General features: G+C 45.5%; 1 protein-coding gene across 1 annotated transcript in view; it reads left to right on the top strand.

The window, feature by feature from the left end:
- The window catches only part of PGGT1B (protein geranylgeranyltransferase type I subunit beta), a 75,856-nt gene extending 59,472 nt beyond the window's left edge, over nt 1-16,384 (top strand). The window contains 2 exon segments of the mRNA XM_064140090.1: nt 15,662-15,793; nt 15,796-16,384. Coding sequence (XP_063996160.1) covers nt 15,662-15,793; nt 15,796-15,842 — 179 coding nt within the window. The 3' untranslated portion in view covers nt 15,843-16,384.
- The last annotated feature ends 225 nt before the right edge of the window (nt 16,385-16,609 follow it).

Genomic DNA, 16,609 nt, shown 5'->3' with positions numbered 1-16,609 from the left:
ATGTTTTTAGGAAGGTGAGGTGAGTTAACTTTTCACAACTGATGATTCAGAGAAGCATTGTCTTTTAGCCCTGATGGTAACAGACTTCAATATGTTGCTAGTTCTGAAGACCATTAGCATTATTCAAGTTTTTTCTTGATTTTTAAAATAGTATTTTGACGTGTTTGCATGTTGAGCTTCGAAAACTTCCTCATTACAAAAACCAAAGAAGTCAGGAGATTGTTACATAGCTAGTAATTTTCTGAAAACATTAGTGTAACAGAGTGAATCAGGACATTACTGTTGTTTCTAGTGATCTACAGGTTGTCAAATACAGGAAGGATTTTTATCTGAAGACTCTTGAATATTGTTGTAGTTGTACTGTTTTATAAGGCAGGCATGAGCATTGATCTAAGCAGAGAGGTTTTGTGCTAGTTTGAGCTAGCTAGAATGTTTTGGTGAGAAGGACTAGATCATAGGTTGTGAAATGAAAACAAGAGTGATGTCTACTTCGCTCATAGCCTTGCTGAGATGTGTAAAAAGGAAAGCAAAACATAGATAACAGCACCACTCTCACTTGGGCTGCTTGCTGAGCTGCGTCTCTCTAACCTCACCCTCCATTTTGGGCTAATCCACTTTGCTTCCTAACCTCTGTCCGAAACTCTATTTTTCCTTGGGACTGGGGTAAGGTTGAGAGGGGTAGGGGGAAGGTGAAGGGGCGGTTGAGAGCCCCTCCTGGAGACTCAGGTTTCTGGGAGGGGAGTTGTGCTTCTGTATTACCTTTTACCTTGTATATTTCTGTATATAACCATATGCTGTAAATATCTGCTTGTATATTGTGCTAGCTGTAAATATAATCTTAATTCATATTTCCAGAGCCAACTGAGTCTAGTCTGGGTGATTTCTAAAGTTGGAGGGGGTGGGGAACACCCAAACCATCATATCTTTTAAGGGTTTATACTTCAGAAAAGAGCTAAACACCTACTGTATTTGTTCTCTGCTTTGCAAGTGATTGAAACTTTAATTCTTTCATGTTAAGCAGTTACATCTGCCTTGTATTAATACTACTCATTGCCAACATTAAACCGTGGCAATGTGCTTTAGTGTAGAATTTATTTTCTTCCCAGCAGCTCACATGGTGTTGTGTTTTGAATTTGGAGCCAAAGTTCTCAGCTCTTGTGAAGCTATGCACTGTCATGGGCTATTCCTGTTGCCGTCCTAATGAGTAGACTGGAGGGATGCCAGAAGCTGGAATAAGGCACAGCTAGGACAGATGAACCTCATTGACAGTACTGCATACCACCCAGCTTTATGCTCAGAAAATGCTGGGAGAAGCACGGAGGATTGCTCTTGGTGTTAGAGTGTATTCCCATCTGAAAATTACATATGATAAAGATGTACTTTCTGGTATCGGCTAAATACCTGCCAGCTGATGAGGCATAGTTGAACACATTCATTATTTTGGTTTGCTTCTGCCTGCAGCTTTTGCTTTTCCTAAACTGTCTTTATCACTACTTGAGTCTTCTCACTTTCGTTATTTCTTTCTTCATCTCCCACAAGGGTGGAGGGGGTAAAGTGAATCATAGAATCAACCAGGTTGGAAGAGACCTCCAAGATCATCCAGTCCAACCTATCACCCAGCCCTAGCCAGTCAACTAGATCATGGCACTAAGTGCCTCATCCAGTCTTTTCTTGAACACCTCCAGGGACGGTACCTCCACCACCTCCCTGGGCAGCCCATTCCAATGGGAAATCACTCTCTCTGTGAAGAACTTCCTCCTAACATCCAGCCTATACTTTCCTCAGCACAACTTGAGACTGTCCCCCCTTGTTCTGTTGCTGGTTGCCTGGCAGAAGAAGCCAACCCCCACCTGGCTGCAACCTCTCTTCAGGTAGTTGTAGACAGCGATGAGATCACCCTTGAGCATCCTCTTCTCTAGGCTAAACAACCCCAGCTCCCTCAGCCTCTCCTCATAGGGTTTGGGTTCCAGGCCTCTCACCAGCTTTGTCACCCTTCTCTGGACACGTTCCAGCACCGCAACATCTCTCTTGAATTGAGGAGCCCAGAACTGGACACAATACTCAAGGTGTGGCCTCTCCAGTGTTGTGTACAGGGGGAGAATAACCTCCCTTGTTCTACTGGCCACACTGTTCCTGATGCAGGCCAGGGTGCCATTGGCTCTCTTGGCCACCTGGGCACACTGCTGGCTCATCTTCAGCCTACCATCTATCAGTACCCCCAGGTCCCTTTCCTCTTGGCTGCTTTCCAGCCACTCTGTCCCCAGCCTGTAGCTCTGCTTGGGGTTGTTGTGGCCAAAGTGCAGAATCCTGCACTTGGCCTTGTTAAATCTCATCCTGTTGGCCTCTGCCCACCCATCCAGCCTGTCCAGGTCCCTCTGCAGGGCTCTTCTACCTTCCAACCAATCAACACCTGCTCCTAGTGAGCAAGCAACTGTGCAGTGTTTAGCTGCCTTACAAGGTTAATCCACATATCACTAGAACACACGTCTAAGCCATTTGGAATTTTTTTTTTTCAGAGGGTAGTGGTCAATGGCTTAAAGTCCAGATGGAGATCGGTGACAAGTTGTGTCCCTCGGGGGTCCATACTAGGACATGTACCATTTAACATTTTTATCAGAATATAGACAGTGTCAGTCATCTGTTATGATTGACCAAGCGACCTCATGAATTCCTATCCTTAGGGTATTCTGTCAGGAAGAGAGGGAAGCCAGGTACAGTCATAACTTTGTTCATACTTCTAAGCCTTACTATTTGTCAGCTGTTGGTACAAATTTTTGTGATTTTAGTAGCCAGCTGCTCATCAAGAGCTGGCAAGAGATCTCAATTCTCAGGTTTAAGAAATCTAACAAATGTAGCTGTGCAAAGACCAGCTGATCACACTAAAGGGCAAGAAGGAGCTACACAGGCAGTGGAAGCATGGAGAAATGTCCTGGGGAGAGTAAAGGGGTGCTGCCCAGTCGTGTTGGAATGAGGTCAGAAAGGCCAGGACACTGTTGGAGCAGAACTTGGTAAGGGATGCAAAGAATAACAGAGAAGGGCTTCTACAAATACATCAATAAAAAAAAGACACTTGAAGAAAACATACCACCCCCTGAAGAGCAAGAATGGTGAGCTAGTAACAGATGAAGAGAAGGCTAAGGTCCTTAACTTTTTTTCCTGTCTTCACTGGCAACCTCTCTCCCAACACCTCCCAAGTTAAGAAACCATAAGGTGGGGATAAGGGCACCAAAGTGCCTCCCATGTTCTGCAGAAATCAGGTTCATGACCACCTGAGGACCCTGAACGTACATAAGGCCATGGGACCTGACAAAATGCATCACAAAGTCCTGAAGGAATTAGCTGATGTAATCATGAAGTCACTCTCCGTGATAGTTGAAAAATTCTGTCAGTCAGGTCAAGTCCCTGGTGACTGCAAGAAAGGAAACATTGCACCCATTTTTAAAAAGCGTAGAAAGGAGGACCCTGGGAACTACCATCCTGTCAGATTCACCTCTCTGCCTGGGAAGACCATGGAGCAGGTTCTCCTAGAAGCTCTGACACGTCACATGGAGGTCAGGAAGGTGCTCAAAATCAGCCAGTATGGCTTCACTAAGTTCAAATCCTACCTTGTGAACTTAAGAGCCTTCTGTGATGGAGTGGCAAGGGACAGTGGACAACAAATATCCTGTGAATGTCATCTGTCTGGACTTCTGCAAGGTCTTTTACACAGTCACCCATATGATGGAGGGCAAACAAGCCCCATCATGTTCCTAACACAAACCCTCTTTGCCCCCTCCTTTTGAAGCTATTTTTTTAATCACAAAACTAGACAGAAGCCAGGCACCTTTGAGTCTCTGTAAACATGGGCTTGGCCAGGCATATTGGACATGCCCTCTCCTGAGGTAAACAAGAACCACAAGCCTTACCTGTGGCTTGCCTTGTGCTGTGCTTGCATATTTACCATGTTTGATCAAATTCTATGCTGTAGGCTGAATTATTTTGGTTTTGTCTAATGTCATTGGACATTATTGTCTAGACAAATACTAAATATGAGTTGTTTATTAAACAGCTTGCTCTTGCTTCGTTTACCTGAAAAACCTCTTCATGCCATAAGCAAGAAGCTTTTGCCAAAAACTGCTTGTATTTATAACAGTCTGTACACATACTTCTGCCAAGCCATACCCACTCCATGAGCAGCTGCCATCTAGCTGCAGTGAAGAGCCATGAACGGCTGCTGCCCCGCAAGCCAAAAGCTACTTGCCCAAACCTGAGCTGCTCTGCAAAGCCTTCAGTGGCAAAGTTTTCCCCTAAGCAGGAAGCTCTCTCTGGCAGCAACAGGTTCCAGAATCTGCTGCATATCTCTGTCCCAGTTTGAATTGCTGTTTATGAATTTCTAATTTTACTTATGTTGCTTAAACTGTTTGTATGTACATTTGCATAAATATCTAACCACAACCAAATACCCAGATCTGTAAATATGTATTGTAAATAAGTTTTGGTGGTTTTTAAAAATTAATAAATAATAGATTTAATAGTATATCTACCTGTATAAATATTAATAATTCATAGCACCCCACACACCCAACTGACCAAGTTAGAGAGATAGAGGTTTGATGGGTGGGATGCTCAGTGGATAAATAGTGCAGATCGGTGACAGGTTGTGTCCCTCAGGAGTCCATACTGGAGCTTGTACTATTTAATATTTTTATCAGGGTATAGACAGTGGCATCAAGTGCACTATCAGCATGTTTACAGATGACAATAAGTGGTGCTGTCAATGTGCTAGAAATATGGGATGTTATCCAGAAGGATCTGGACAAGCTGGAGAGGTGGGGTGTTGGGAACTGGCTGAAAAATAGGGAGCACAATCCCCTAGAAGCTTGTACAATCAAGCCTTGGATGTGAGGTCTGAGTATTGAAGCGCAGTAAGCCACAGCGCTGTGTGTGAAGAAGCTCAAAGGAATTTGTCCTTGAGCCTTCTGATAAACAGCTTCTGTGGGACTGTGTCCAGAGTAGGAGGGAAATAGGAAGAATATGCAAATTCTAATATTTAGGTGCACTAAATGCTTTAACAGAACTGTATGTAGGGAGGATTATGCATATTCAAACATGTAGATGCGCCAAATGCTAGTGAAGAGTACCACGTTGCACGCTGCGTGCGCTCACTTTTCTCACCTTAACTGAGAAGTATGTGCTTTGTAACTTGAAGCCTGATGCTCTCAATGAAGAACTGTATTGCCTTGCAAGCTAGCTCATATTGAGTCATCTCTTGGTTTTCCTGACTCCTCAAGTGGCACCCAAAAACCCTGGAACTTTGGACCAACCCCCGTGCTGTGACCACATCGGGCTTTTTCCTGCAGGACTTGCGCTGCTGGATCTGCACCGTGGGACCCCTGCTGTTGACCTGTGCCACTGGACCGCTCTGCTCTATTTGCGTTGGACCTGTGCCGTTGATCCTATGATGACCACCGATTGGACCCTCCCCGTAACTACCCCGGACCCCCATTCTGCTGCTATTTAAGCTGTCTCCGAAAGGCATATATGGCTGGAGCGGGCGTAATGTAGCAAAGCAGGCATAGATTCCCGCCAGCTGCAGCAGCGAAGCGGACAGGAAGAAATTCCACCAGCTGCAGAGCTATGAAGATTGGCCAAAGAGGTAGCTATTTTTCTTTACTTTTATGCTTTTTATAAAATCGTCAGTACTGGAACAGAAAGTACCAACACTTGTAGCCTGTGGTTACGGTATAACCTATGGTTATGCTAAAGGGTTCTTTAGGACCCCTGATAGTTTGCTGAAGGAGAGTGCTATGGGACATGGTGATTGCAGCACTTCAGGACAGAGACTATAACTACTATTAAGAAGTATACCCCCCGCCAAGTTCGATTTTTGACCAGCTAAAGCCTGCTCTACCGCCATCGGGGCTAGCGGTTCTTGTGGCTTCTGCAGCAGCCGCAGCAGCTCCAGCACGAGCAGAAACATAACTCTGCTGCCTTCTGATTGTCCTTTGAGGAGATTTCGCCATCGATTGAAGCCTCTCCACCTTAGCCGCTGCCAGCAGAAGCCCTGCGATCCAGCGCTTCCCCGCCCCCCACCAAGAATGCTCTTATGCAAAACTCATGAAACAGCTGTGAGTACTGAGGACCCCAATGAGAGCCTAGAGTGTAGAAGATGGAGTAAGACCACAGATAAAAAAAGTAGCATTGTCTCACATGGAAGCCAACCAGCAGATCTCTGGCTGCTGCACATGACCAGGGCGTGCCCTGGCTGCTTAGCAATGGTGGCCACCATGAGCACTCAGCTGGCAAAAACAGCAAAAGCTTTCTCAGTTTGAAAAGTTTCTCAGAACTCCTGCAGCTATGCGTACCAACTGATTCGCTGAGTACTGCTGGTGACCTGCCCACATGACTCTGCTAAGCTCTGCTAAGCATCTGAAAGTGCAGACCCTCCCTGTGTCTCCCCCAACAGTAATACAGGACAAAGGCCAGAAAGACAGAGGGACAATCAACAGAGAAGAAAAAGAAGTAGGACCAATGAGGACAGCAACAGAGACAGTAAGGGATGGGGGCTGGGAGGCCAGACAATCCAGACAAGTGTCGAATCCCCCCCCCATCCCTCGGCATCACCACCTTCCCCGACCTCCCTCCCTCTCTCCCCTCTTTTTTCTTTTTTTTTTTCCCCTACAGCTGCTGTGAAGAGAAGTGTTCCATTCTTAAATATACAGGCTGAATTTGTGATCCTATTTCGTGAATTGAAATCCTGATCATATTTCTGTTTTTGATTGTAGTGGATCTTGGAGTTTAAGAGTTTACTGGATAAGATGTTAAATGGTTATTAATTATACTAGAGTTTTCAGGATAATTTTAACAGCATTAGGAGCCTTAGGTAATTGCAATAGAGTATGTTTAGCACTTCGTAGGTATTATAATGGAATACTATGGTAAGAAATTGCTTTGTGAATTTATAGGTTACCATTTATTTCTTCTGTGCTGATACTAAGGATATCATGGTACCATGTTTTTTGAGTTTTCTTTGCTTTTTCTTATATTTTCTTTATTTGCTAGATTTTTAGTTAACAAATAATATAACTAAGGATAAGAGTTTATAAGATTACAATTGTAATTGTAGAATATTTTTTAGAATTTTTCCTGTACATTTAGATAGCACTAGCATTATGTATAACTCAAAAAAAAAAAAAAGTGGGGGAGGGAGAAAAGAGAGGGGAGAGGAGGAGAAAGAAATTTTTTTTCAAAATTTCTGTAGTTACATCATATAGACAAGGTCCATGGATTTGTTAGCCTAGACGATGAGTATGTTTGTATTTGTTTTTGTATTTGTTTGCATGCTTGTTCATTTATGTTCACAGGCTTATGATGGAAACCAGCTTGTTATGACCAGCCTGTTTTCTTAAAGTGAGCAGAAGTCTTGCTCAGGTGGTAGAATTGTGGCAAGATCTTGAAAGGAGTACTGAAATAATGGTTGTATGTGTATGGATTATGAGGCTTTGATCATGGTTAATGAATTTGGGTATTTTCACGACTTCTCAGCAATTCTGGTTTAATGAATGGATAACAGTAAGATAAAGATCAGTTTAGCACCTGTTGTAAAGGCCATACCCACTTATTGGCACAGATGGCGATGTGCTTGTTATCTTTTTGCAAGGGCCCTGCAAAAAGATGAGAAACACAGCCTTAAATTTTTTAAAACAAATAAAGAACTGTGGGAATAAGGCCTAATAGAATAGCCTGAAAGTAACGTCTGGGGCATATCTTTGTGTCATATTTAGAAATTAGTAGTTCTTAAGCACAATAGACAGACTCAGCTCATAGCAAAGGAGTGTAATGAAACCATCAAGATTTCTGAAAATTATAGAGTGAATCTAGAACGATGGAAATCTGAAAATGTTGGGCAACAGATACACCTGCAATTCTACAACATCGATTACCACACAGAGCCAACAAAGATGTGGCACACATGTACTCTCCTGTGACTGAAGTTCGTCTGGACTTTTGGTCTTTTGACTATCACTTGCAGAAAAAGCTTTTAGGATTGTTAACTAAGCCTGGCAATCTTGACTTTTGTCTAAGGTTACAATCAACTATTGCACTATTAGGTGACTGGCTTGGTTCTTTACCTCTTGGTGCTTATGGAGCAACTGACATGGTGTATCCAAAAAGAAAAATTGGCTTGTTGTACAATTAACAGGACTCCAAAAGCATTATCCCCTGATGTGTTTTTAGTTTGTGAAGATAGAGCCTGGCAAGGTATTCCAAGCAAGGCCTATGGTGGTCTCTGTTATTTAGGTAAACTTAGTTTGTTCACACCTCGTCAGAGGGACTGGTTAAACACCCCCAAAATTATAAAATATAGTAGGTCGAGACGCTCTGTTCACCACCTTGAGAGTGACTGTAAAGATGATGTAGAACTATGGTCCTTTGCAGCAAAAGTATTTGCTTCATCTTTTGCACCAGAAGTGGCAGCCGCGCAGGCTTTAAGGCAGCTAGAGAAACTAGCTTATTGGTCAATCAAACAAGCAAATGTTACCACTGATATCTTGAATCAGTTATTATAAGATCAGAATAGTCTTAGACACGCTTTGCTTCAAAAGACAGCTGCTATAGATTTCCTTTTGCATGCTCAGGGTCATAGCTGTGAGAGTTTTGAAGGGATGTGTTGCTTTAACTTGTCAGATCAGAGTGAATCAATTCACCAGAAGTTGGCATGGTTAAAGGGACATACTCAAAAAATTGTAAGGGATGATAGACCTCCAAAATCATCCAGTCCAAACTATCACCCAGTCCTGTCCAATCAACTAGACCATGGCACCAAGTGCCTCATCCAGTCTTCTCTTGAACACCCCCAGGGATGGTGACTCCACCACCTCCCTCGGCAGCCCATTCCAATGGCAACTCACTCTCTCTGTGAACAACGTTCTCCTAACATCCAACTTATACTTCCTCTGGCACAACTTGAGACTCTGTCCCCTTGTTCTGTTGCTGGTTGTCTGGGAGAAGAGACCATTCCCCACCTAGCTACAACCTCCCTTCACATAGTTGTAGACAGCAATGAGGTCACCCCTGAGCCTCCTCTTCTCTAGGCTAAACAACCCCAGCTCCCTCAGCCTCTCCTCATAGGGTTTGTGTTCCAGGCCCTTCACCAGCTTCATCGCCCTTCTCTGGACACATTCCAGCACCTCAACATCTCTCTTGAATTGAGGGGCCCAGACCTGGACACAATACTCAAGGTGTGGCCTCTCCCGTGTTGTGTACAGGGGAAGAATAACCTGCCTTGTCCTTCTGGCCACACTGTTCCTGATGCAGGCCAGGATGCCATTGGCTCTCTTGGCCACCTGGGCACACTGCTGCATCATCTTTAGCCTACTATCTATCAGTATCCCCAGGTCCCTTTCCTCCTGGCTGCTCTCCAGCCACTCTGTCCCCAGCCTGTAGCACTTCACTTGGCCTTGTTAAATCTTATCCCATTGGCCTCTGCCCACTCATCCAGCCTGTCCAGGTCCCTCTGCATGGCTCTCCTACTTTCCAACAGATCAACACCTTCTCCTAGCTTGGTGTCATCTGCAAACTTATTGATGCAGGACTCAATGCCCTTGTTCATATCATCAGTAAAGATGTTGGACGTGACTGGGCCCAGCACTGACCCCTGGGGAACACTGTTAGTGACTGGCTGCCAACTGGATGTGACACCATTCACCACCACTCCCTGGGCTTGGCCAGCCAGCCAGTTCCTGACCCAGCACAGAGTGAATCTGTCCAAGCCATGAGCTGCCAGCTTGGCTAGGAGCTTGTTGTGGCAGACTGTGACAAAGGTATTGCTGAAGTCCAGGTAGATTACATCCACAGACTTCCCCACATTCACCAGGCAGGTAACCTGATCATAAGAGGAGATCAGGTTGGTGAGACAGAACCTGTCCTTCCCAAACCCATGCTGGCTGGGCCTGATCCCTTGGCCATTCTGTAGATGCTCTGTGATGGCACTCAAGATGACCTCTTCCATCACCTTGCCTGGCACTGAGGTCAGGCTGACAGGTCTGTAGTTTTTTGGCTCCTCCTTATGACCTTTCTTGTGGATGGGTATCACATTAGCCAGCGTCCAGTCTTTGGGGACCTCTGCAGTATCACAGTATGACAGTATCACAGTATTATTAGGATTGGAAGAGACCTCACAGATCATCAAGTCCAACCCTTTACCACAGAGCTCAAGGCTAGACCATGGCACCAAGTGCCACGTCCAGTCTTGCCTTGAACATCCCCAGGGACGGTGACTCCACCACCTCCCCAGGCAGCCCATTCCAGTGTCCAATGACTCTCTCAGTGAAGAACTTTCTCCTCACCTCGAGCCTAAATCTCCCCTGGCACAGCCTGAGGCTGTGTCCTCTCGTTCTGGTGCTGGCCACCTGAGAGAAGATAGCAACCTCCTCCTGGCCACAACCACCCTTCAGGTAGTTGTAGACAGCAGTAAGGTCACCCCTGAGCCTCCCCTTCTCCAGGCTAAACAATCCCAGCTCCCTCAGCCTCTCCTCGTAGGGCTTGTGCTCGAGGCCTCTCACCAGCCTCGTCGCCCTTCTCTGGACACGCTCAAGCATCTCAGTGTCCTTCCTAAACTGGGGGGCCCAGAACTGGACACAGTACTCAAGGTGTGGTCTAACCAGTGCAGAGTACAGGGGCAGAATGACCTCCCTGCTCCTGCTGACCACACCATTCCTGATGCAGGCCAGGATGCCATTGGCTCTCTTGGCCACCTGGGCACACTGCTGGCTCATGTTCAGGTGGGTATCAATCAGCACCCCCAGATCCCTCTCTGTTTGGCTGCTCTCCAGCCACTCTGACCCCAGCCTGTATCTCTGCATGGGGTTGTTGTGGCCAAAGTGCAGCACCCGGTACTTGGAGCTATTGAATGCCATCCCACTGGCCTCTGTCCATCTGTCCAGGCGGTCAAGGTCCTGCTGCAGAGCCCTTCTGCCCTCCAACCCAGCCACATCTGCCCCCAGCTTAGTGTCATCTGCAGACTTGCTGATGACAGACTCCATGCCCTCATCCAGGTCATCTATGAAGATGTTAAAGAGGATGGGACCCAGTACTGATCACTGAGGGACACCACTAGTGACTGGCCGCCAGCTGGATGTGGCACCATTCATCACCACTCTCTGGGTCCAGCCCTTCATCCAGTTCCTAACCCAGCACAAAGTGTTACCATCCAAGCCGCGGGCTGACAGCTTAGCCAGCAGTTTGCTGTGGGGGACAGTGTCAAAGGCCTTGCTGAAGTGCAGATAGACCACATCCACAGGCCTCCCCACATCCACCAAGCAGGTCACCTGATCATAGAAGGAGATCAGGTTAGAAAGGCAGGAATTGCCCTTCCTAAACCCAGTGAGCCCGGACTATTGGTAAATGATGGAGAGTGTCTTGGCCAGCTCATCTGCCAGCACCCTAGGATGGATCCCATCCCATGGACTTGTGAGGATCCAAATGTCGCAGCAGGTCCCTTACTGCTTCCTCGTGGATTAGTGGCGGACTGTACTGGTCCCTGACTCCATCCACCACTTCAGGAGTCCAGCTGTCCTGGAGACAACCTGTCCCACTATTGAAGATTGAGGCAAAGAAGGTGTTAAGCACCTCTGCCTTTTCCTCATCCTTTGTCACTATGTTCCCCTCTCTATCTAATAAGGACTGGAGGTTGTCCTTGGCCCTTCTCTTCCCATTCATATATTTAAAGAAACACTTTTTATTTTCCTTGACAGCTGTGGCCAGGCTAAGCTCCAAATGAGCTTTTGCCTCTCTAATTTTTCCTCTACAAGACCTAGCAACTTCCTTGAACTTCTCCTGGGACACCTCCCCTCTCTTCCAAAGGTGATATACTCTCTCTTTAATCTTTAATTCCTTCAGTAGCTCCCTGCCCATCCAGTCTGGCTGCCTCCCTCGTCAGCTCGTCTTCCGGCTCAGTGGCACTGCCTACTCCTGTGCCTTCAGGAGTTCTTTCTTGAAGCAGGTCCAACCTTCCTAGACCCCTTTGTTTTCAAGGGCTATTTCCCAAGGAACTTTCTGAATTAGATCCTTAAATAGGCTGAAGTCTGCCCTTCGGAAGTCCAGCGTGGAGGTTCTGTTGATGCCCCTCCTGGTTTCTCCATGTATTGAAAACTCTATAATTTCATGGTCACTGGACCCCAGGCAGCCTCCAACCACCACATCCCCCACCAGCCCCTCTCTATTTGTGAGCAGCAGGGCAAGCAGAGCTGCCCCCCTGGTAGGCTCATGTAACAGCTGGGTTAAGAAGTTGTCTTCCACACACTCTAGAAACCTTCTAGACTGCCTCTTCTCTGCAGCATTTAAGTCTCAGCAGATGTCTGGTAGGTTAAAGTCGCCCACAAGAACAAGGGCAGGTGATCTTGAGGCATCCTCCAGTTGTTTAAAGAGTAATAAATCAACCTCTTCTTCCTGGTTGAGTGGTCTATAACAGACTCCAACCAGGATATCGGTCTTGTTGGCCTTCCCCTTAATTCTCACCCATAAAGACTCAACTTGATCATCTTTAATTTCTGCCCCCATGACATCCAGAGCATTCTTAATATACAGAGCCACTGCTCCACCTCTTCTCCCTTGCCTGTCTCTCCTGAAGAGTCTGTAGCCATTGATTACAGCACTCCAATCATGTGAGTCATCCCACTACGTTTCTGTGGTGGTGACATCATAGTTTTCTCCAGCAGCAAAGCTTTCAGCTCCTCTTGTTTGTTACCCATACGTTACCCATACTTTGTGCATCAGTGTACATGCACTTCAGGTGGGCTGCTGCTTTTACCCCTATCTCTAGCCTACCATCCTCAAGTTGCTTTGGTTTATCTCTAGTGCTATCATGTTTAACCCCCTCCCCCTTCCACTCTAGTTTAAAGCCCTCTCAACAAGCCCAGCCAGCTCATGTGCCAGGGTCCTTCTCCCCCTCTGTGTCAGTTGCACCCGATCTGTTGCTTGCAGGCCTGTGGCAATATAAAGTTCCCCAGTATCAAAGAATCTGAAGTTTTGTTGGAGGCACCAGCCTCTGATTTGTTAATCAAATATGCATTCATATTCCTCTTTGCATTCCAACCTGTGACTAAGGGCAAAGATGAAAAGACTACCTGTGCTCCTGCTCCCTCAACTGCTTTTCCCAGTGCCTTGAAGTCCCTTTTGATAGCTTTTAGCCCTCTGGTATGAACCTCATCATTCCCTGCCTGTATAACTAATAAGGGATAGTAATCAAAGGGCTTCACTACAGTAGGAAGACTCCTGATAACATCCCTGACCTAGGCCCCAGGGAGGCAGCAGACCTCCCTGTGGAAGGGGTCTGGCTGTCATATGAGGCCCTCTGTTCCCTTCAGAAGAGAATCACCAACAGTTACCCTCCTCTTTTTGTTTTGGATACCTGTTCTGATGCGAGGGGGCAACTGATTTGCTTCAGTTGCCCTCCCGGCTGGTGTTGCTTCTGCCTGTTCCAAAATCACCTCGCCCTCAACCTCTAGTGCCCTATATCTGTTGTCTAAGGGCAGCTAAGGATGGGAGGATGACTGAAAGGGTTTTTCCTTGCCTCTTCTGGCAGGCACCTGCATCCATTCTCCTTTGTTACTTGGTTCATCTCCCTCTGGTAAGGGGGACTAAAGAGCATGGTGCTGTAGGTCTCTTTTACATTCCCTTTCAGCCTTAAGCCTTTCCACTTCGCCCTTGAGTTCAGCCACCAGGTTAAGCAGACTATTAATCTGCTCACACTTAATGCAGCCAGTGCCTCTGTCTCCCTCGACTTCGAGTGCCAGGCTCCAACACTCTTCACAGTCAGTTGTCTGAACACCTGCATTCCTACAAGTGGGCTCTGTTTTACAAGTGTTGTAAAGCTTGGACCTAGTTTGCACCATGTCTCACTTCCTTCGAAGTCCTATAATCCATTTGATGTATGGTTAAAATCTCCGGAAATTTATGACCTTGGTTGGTGGGCATAATGGAGGAGGCCCTGAGGATTTTTGGGTATGTTGGTTTTGGTATTAATGGTATTGGGAATAGCTTTTGCATGCATTATGAAAGGAGTCCATGAAGTGATGTCCAAGGCCTTGATTGTACAAAAAGAAAAAGGGGGAATTTGTTGGGAACTGGATGAAAAACAGGGGGCACAAGCCCCTAGAAGCTTGTACAATCAAGCCTTGGATGTGAGGTCTGAGTATTGAAGCGCAGTAAGCCACAGCGCTGTGTGTGAAGAAGGTCAAAGGAATTTGTCCTTGAGCCTTCTGATAAACAGCTTCTGTGGGACTGTGTCCAGAGTAGGAGGGAAATAGGAAGAATATGCAAATTCTAATATTTAGGTGCACTAAATGCTTTAACAGAACCGTAAGTAGGGAGGATTATGCATATTCAAACATTTAGATGCGCCAAATGCTAGTGAAGAGTACCACGTTGCACACTGCATGCGCTCACTTTTCTCACCTTAACTGAAAAGTATGCGCTTTGTAACTTGAAGACTGATGTTCTCAATAAAGATCTGGATCGCCTTGCAAGCTAGCTCATACTGAGTCATCTCTTGGCTTTCCCGTCCCCGCAGTGGGGCCAGGTGAACTTCATAAAGGTTCAACAAAACTAAGTGTAGGGTCATGTGTCTAGGCCAGAACAGTCCTCCTTATCAATACAGACTGGGGGATGAGCTGATAGAAAGTAGCCCTGTGGAGACTTGGACGTTCTGTCAGATAGGAAGCTGGGCATGAGCCAATAGTATGTGCTTGCAGCCCAGAAAGCCAGTTGCATACTGGGCTGCATCAAAATAAGCACAGCCAGTGTTTTCACACAGAGGTGATTCTGCCATTTTACTCTGATCTAGTGAGACCCCACCTGGAGGTACCTCATCCAGATCTGGGGCCTTCAACATGAGAAAGACATGGACCTGCTGGAGAGGCTTCAGAGGTGGGCCACTAAGATGATTGTGGGGCAGGAACACCTTTCCTACAAGGGCAGTCTGAGGGAGCTGGGGTTGTTCAGCCTGGAGAAGAGAATTCTCTGGGGAAACCTAACAGTAGCTTTCTGTTACTTAAAGTGGGCCTACAAGAAGGCTGAAGAGGGACTGTTTACGAAGGCCTGTAGTAAAAGGATAAGCAGCAATGGTTTGAAATTAGAGAAGAGTAGATTTAGGTTAGACATTAGGAGGAAGTTCTTTACCTTGAGGGTGGTGAAACACTGGAACAGGTTGCCCAGCAAGGTAGTTGAGGCCCCATCCATGGAGGTAGCCAGGGTCAGACTCAACAAGATTCTGACCAATCCGATCTAGTGGAGTGGATTTGCTCACTGCAGGGAAGATGGGCTAGATGGTCTTCGGAGGTCCCTTCTAATGCAAACCATTCCATGATTCCAAGTAATTAGGAAAAGAAGTAAATCATTTTGGGGAAAAAAAAAACTGGTTTGTGGAGAAAGTATGCTTAAATTCTTTTGGTGGTTGGCCTGAGGTCTCAGAAATAGTAAAGTATTAGGGAAAAACTGTTCAAAACTAGACTAGAGATTGCCAGCTGCCAGTTCACATTAATGGCTTTGGGCAGAAATTGATTGCTTCTGTCCAAAGTCAAGTTTTAAATGTTTGGTTTACTTGGCTGTAATTATTCAGAGGTGTTGGAGTCTGAGAATACTTGGCTACAAAGCCTGGTAAAATTTTCTGCCTTTCTTTCAGATGCTTTGCATACTTACTTCGGGATCTGTGGATTATCATTAATGGGAGAACCTGGTATTTGCAAAGTTGATCCTGCCCTGAATGTGAGCACAAGAACCTCAGAGCACCTTCACTACCTTCATCAAATCTGGAAAATGAGGACTCTAAGCCAAGATCAGACAACACAGTCCTCTCTACGTGACTGATTTAGACTTGAATTTAGTTCTGGTAGCATAATGGTAGCCCAAGGTTAAAAGCCATGTATAACCAATGTGCTCTTCTAAGTGCTGGAGTCTTACAATCAGATCTGTGTTGCTGGCATCACTTTTATAGGGAGTTGCCTTCAGCAGATTATTCTGCGTCATGAAACAAGGAGTGAAAAATGGAGATATTTTGATTATGTAGAAGTTTGTCACTGCAGACTGTAAATGGCTTTTCAGATGGCTTTACTACTAAGAAATCCCTTGAAGCATTTAGATATATTTGTTTTGGTTTGGTTTTTTTTTTCTTCAATTTGTGCATACTGTGTCAAAATATATAATGGAAAGTTATTTTCAAAATCTGTTTGCATATCATACAGTATACCACAGAATCTTGGAGTTCTTTATTATCTGTTTGACATATTTTGGGGTAGAGAATCTCCCAGATTGTCTCAGTTAAAAGTTACTTTTTTGTCTACTTTCAGATTCCATAAACTTTGTTAATAAAAAAAAAAAGTTAAAAAATAAAATTATTTTGTCAAGATGCTGGACTTCCAACATTGTGTGGCTTTGCTAATTAGGTTTCACAATTATTCTAAGTATCTTCTACACAGAGGCAGTGGATCACTAGCCAAAGTTTTCATCTGGAACACACGTCATGTGAAAAGAGTGCAGTGTGTTGATACATGATTGTAAGACATACTCCTGATACTGCAAGCCTTTGCAATATGTGAAAATTGTATAGTTGCACTTTTTTTTATATTCCATT

The sequence above is a fragment of the Pogoniulus pusillus genome, chromosome Z, assembly GCF_015220805.1.
Source record: "Pogoniulus pusillus isolate bPogPus1 chromosome Z, bPogPus1.pri, whole genome shotgun sequence".
Lineage (NCBI taxonomy): Eukaryota > Metazoa > Chordata > Aves > Piciformes > Lybiidae > Pogoniulus > Pogoniulus pusillus.
The sequence above is the reverse complement of the archived record's forward strand: the minus strand, read 5'-3'. Positions and strand labels throughout refer to the sequence as shown.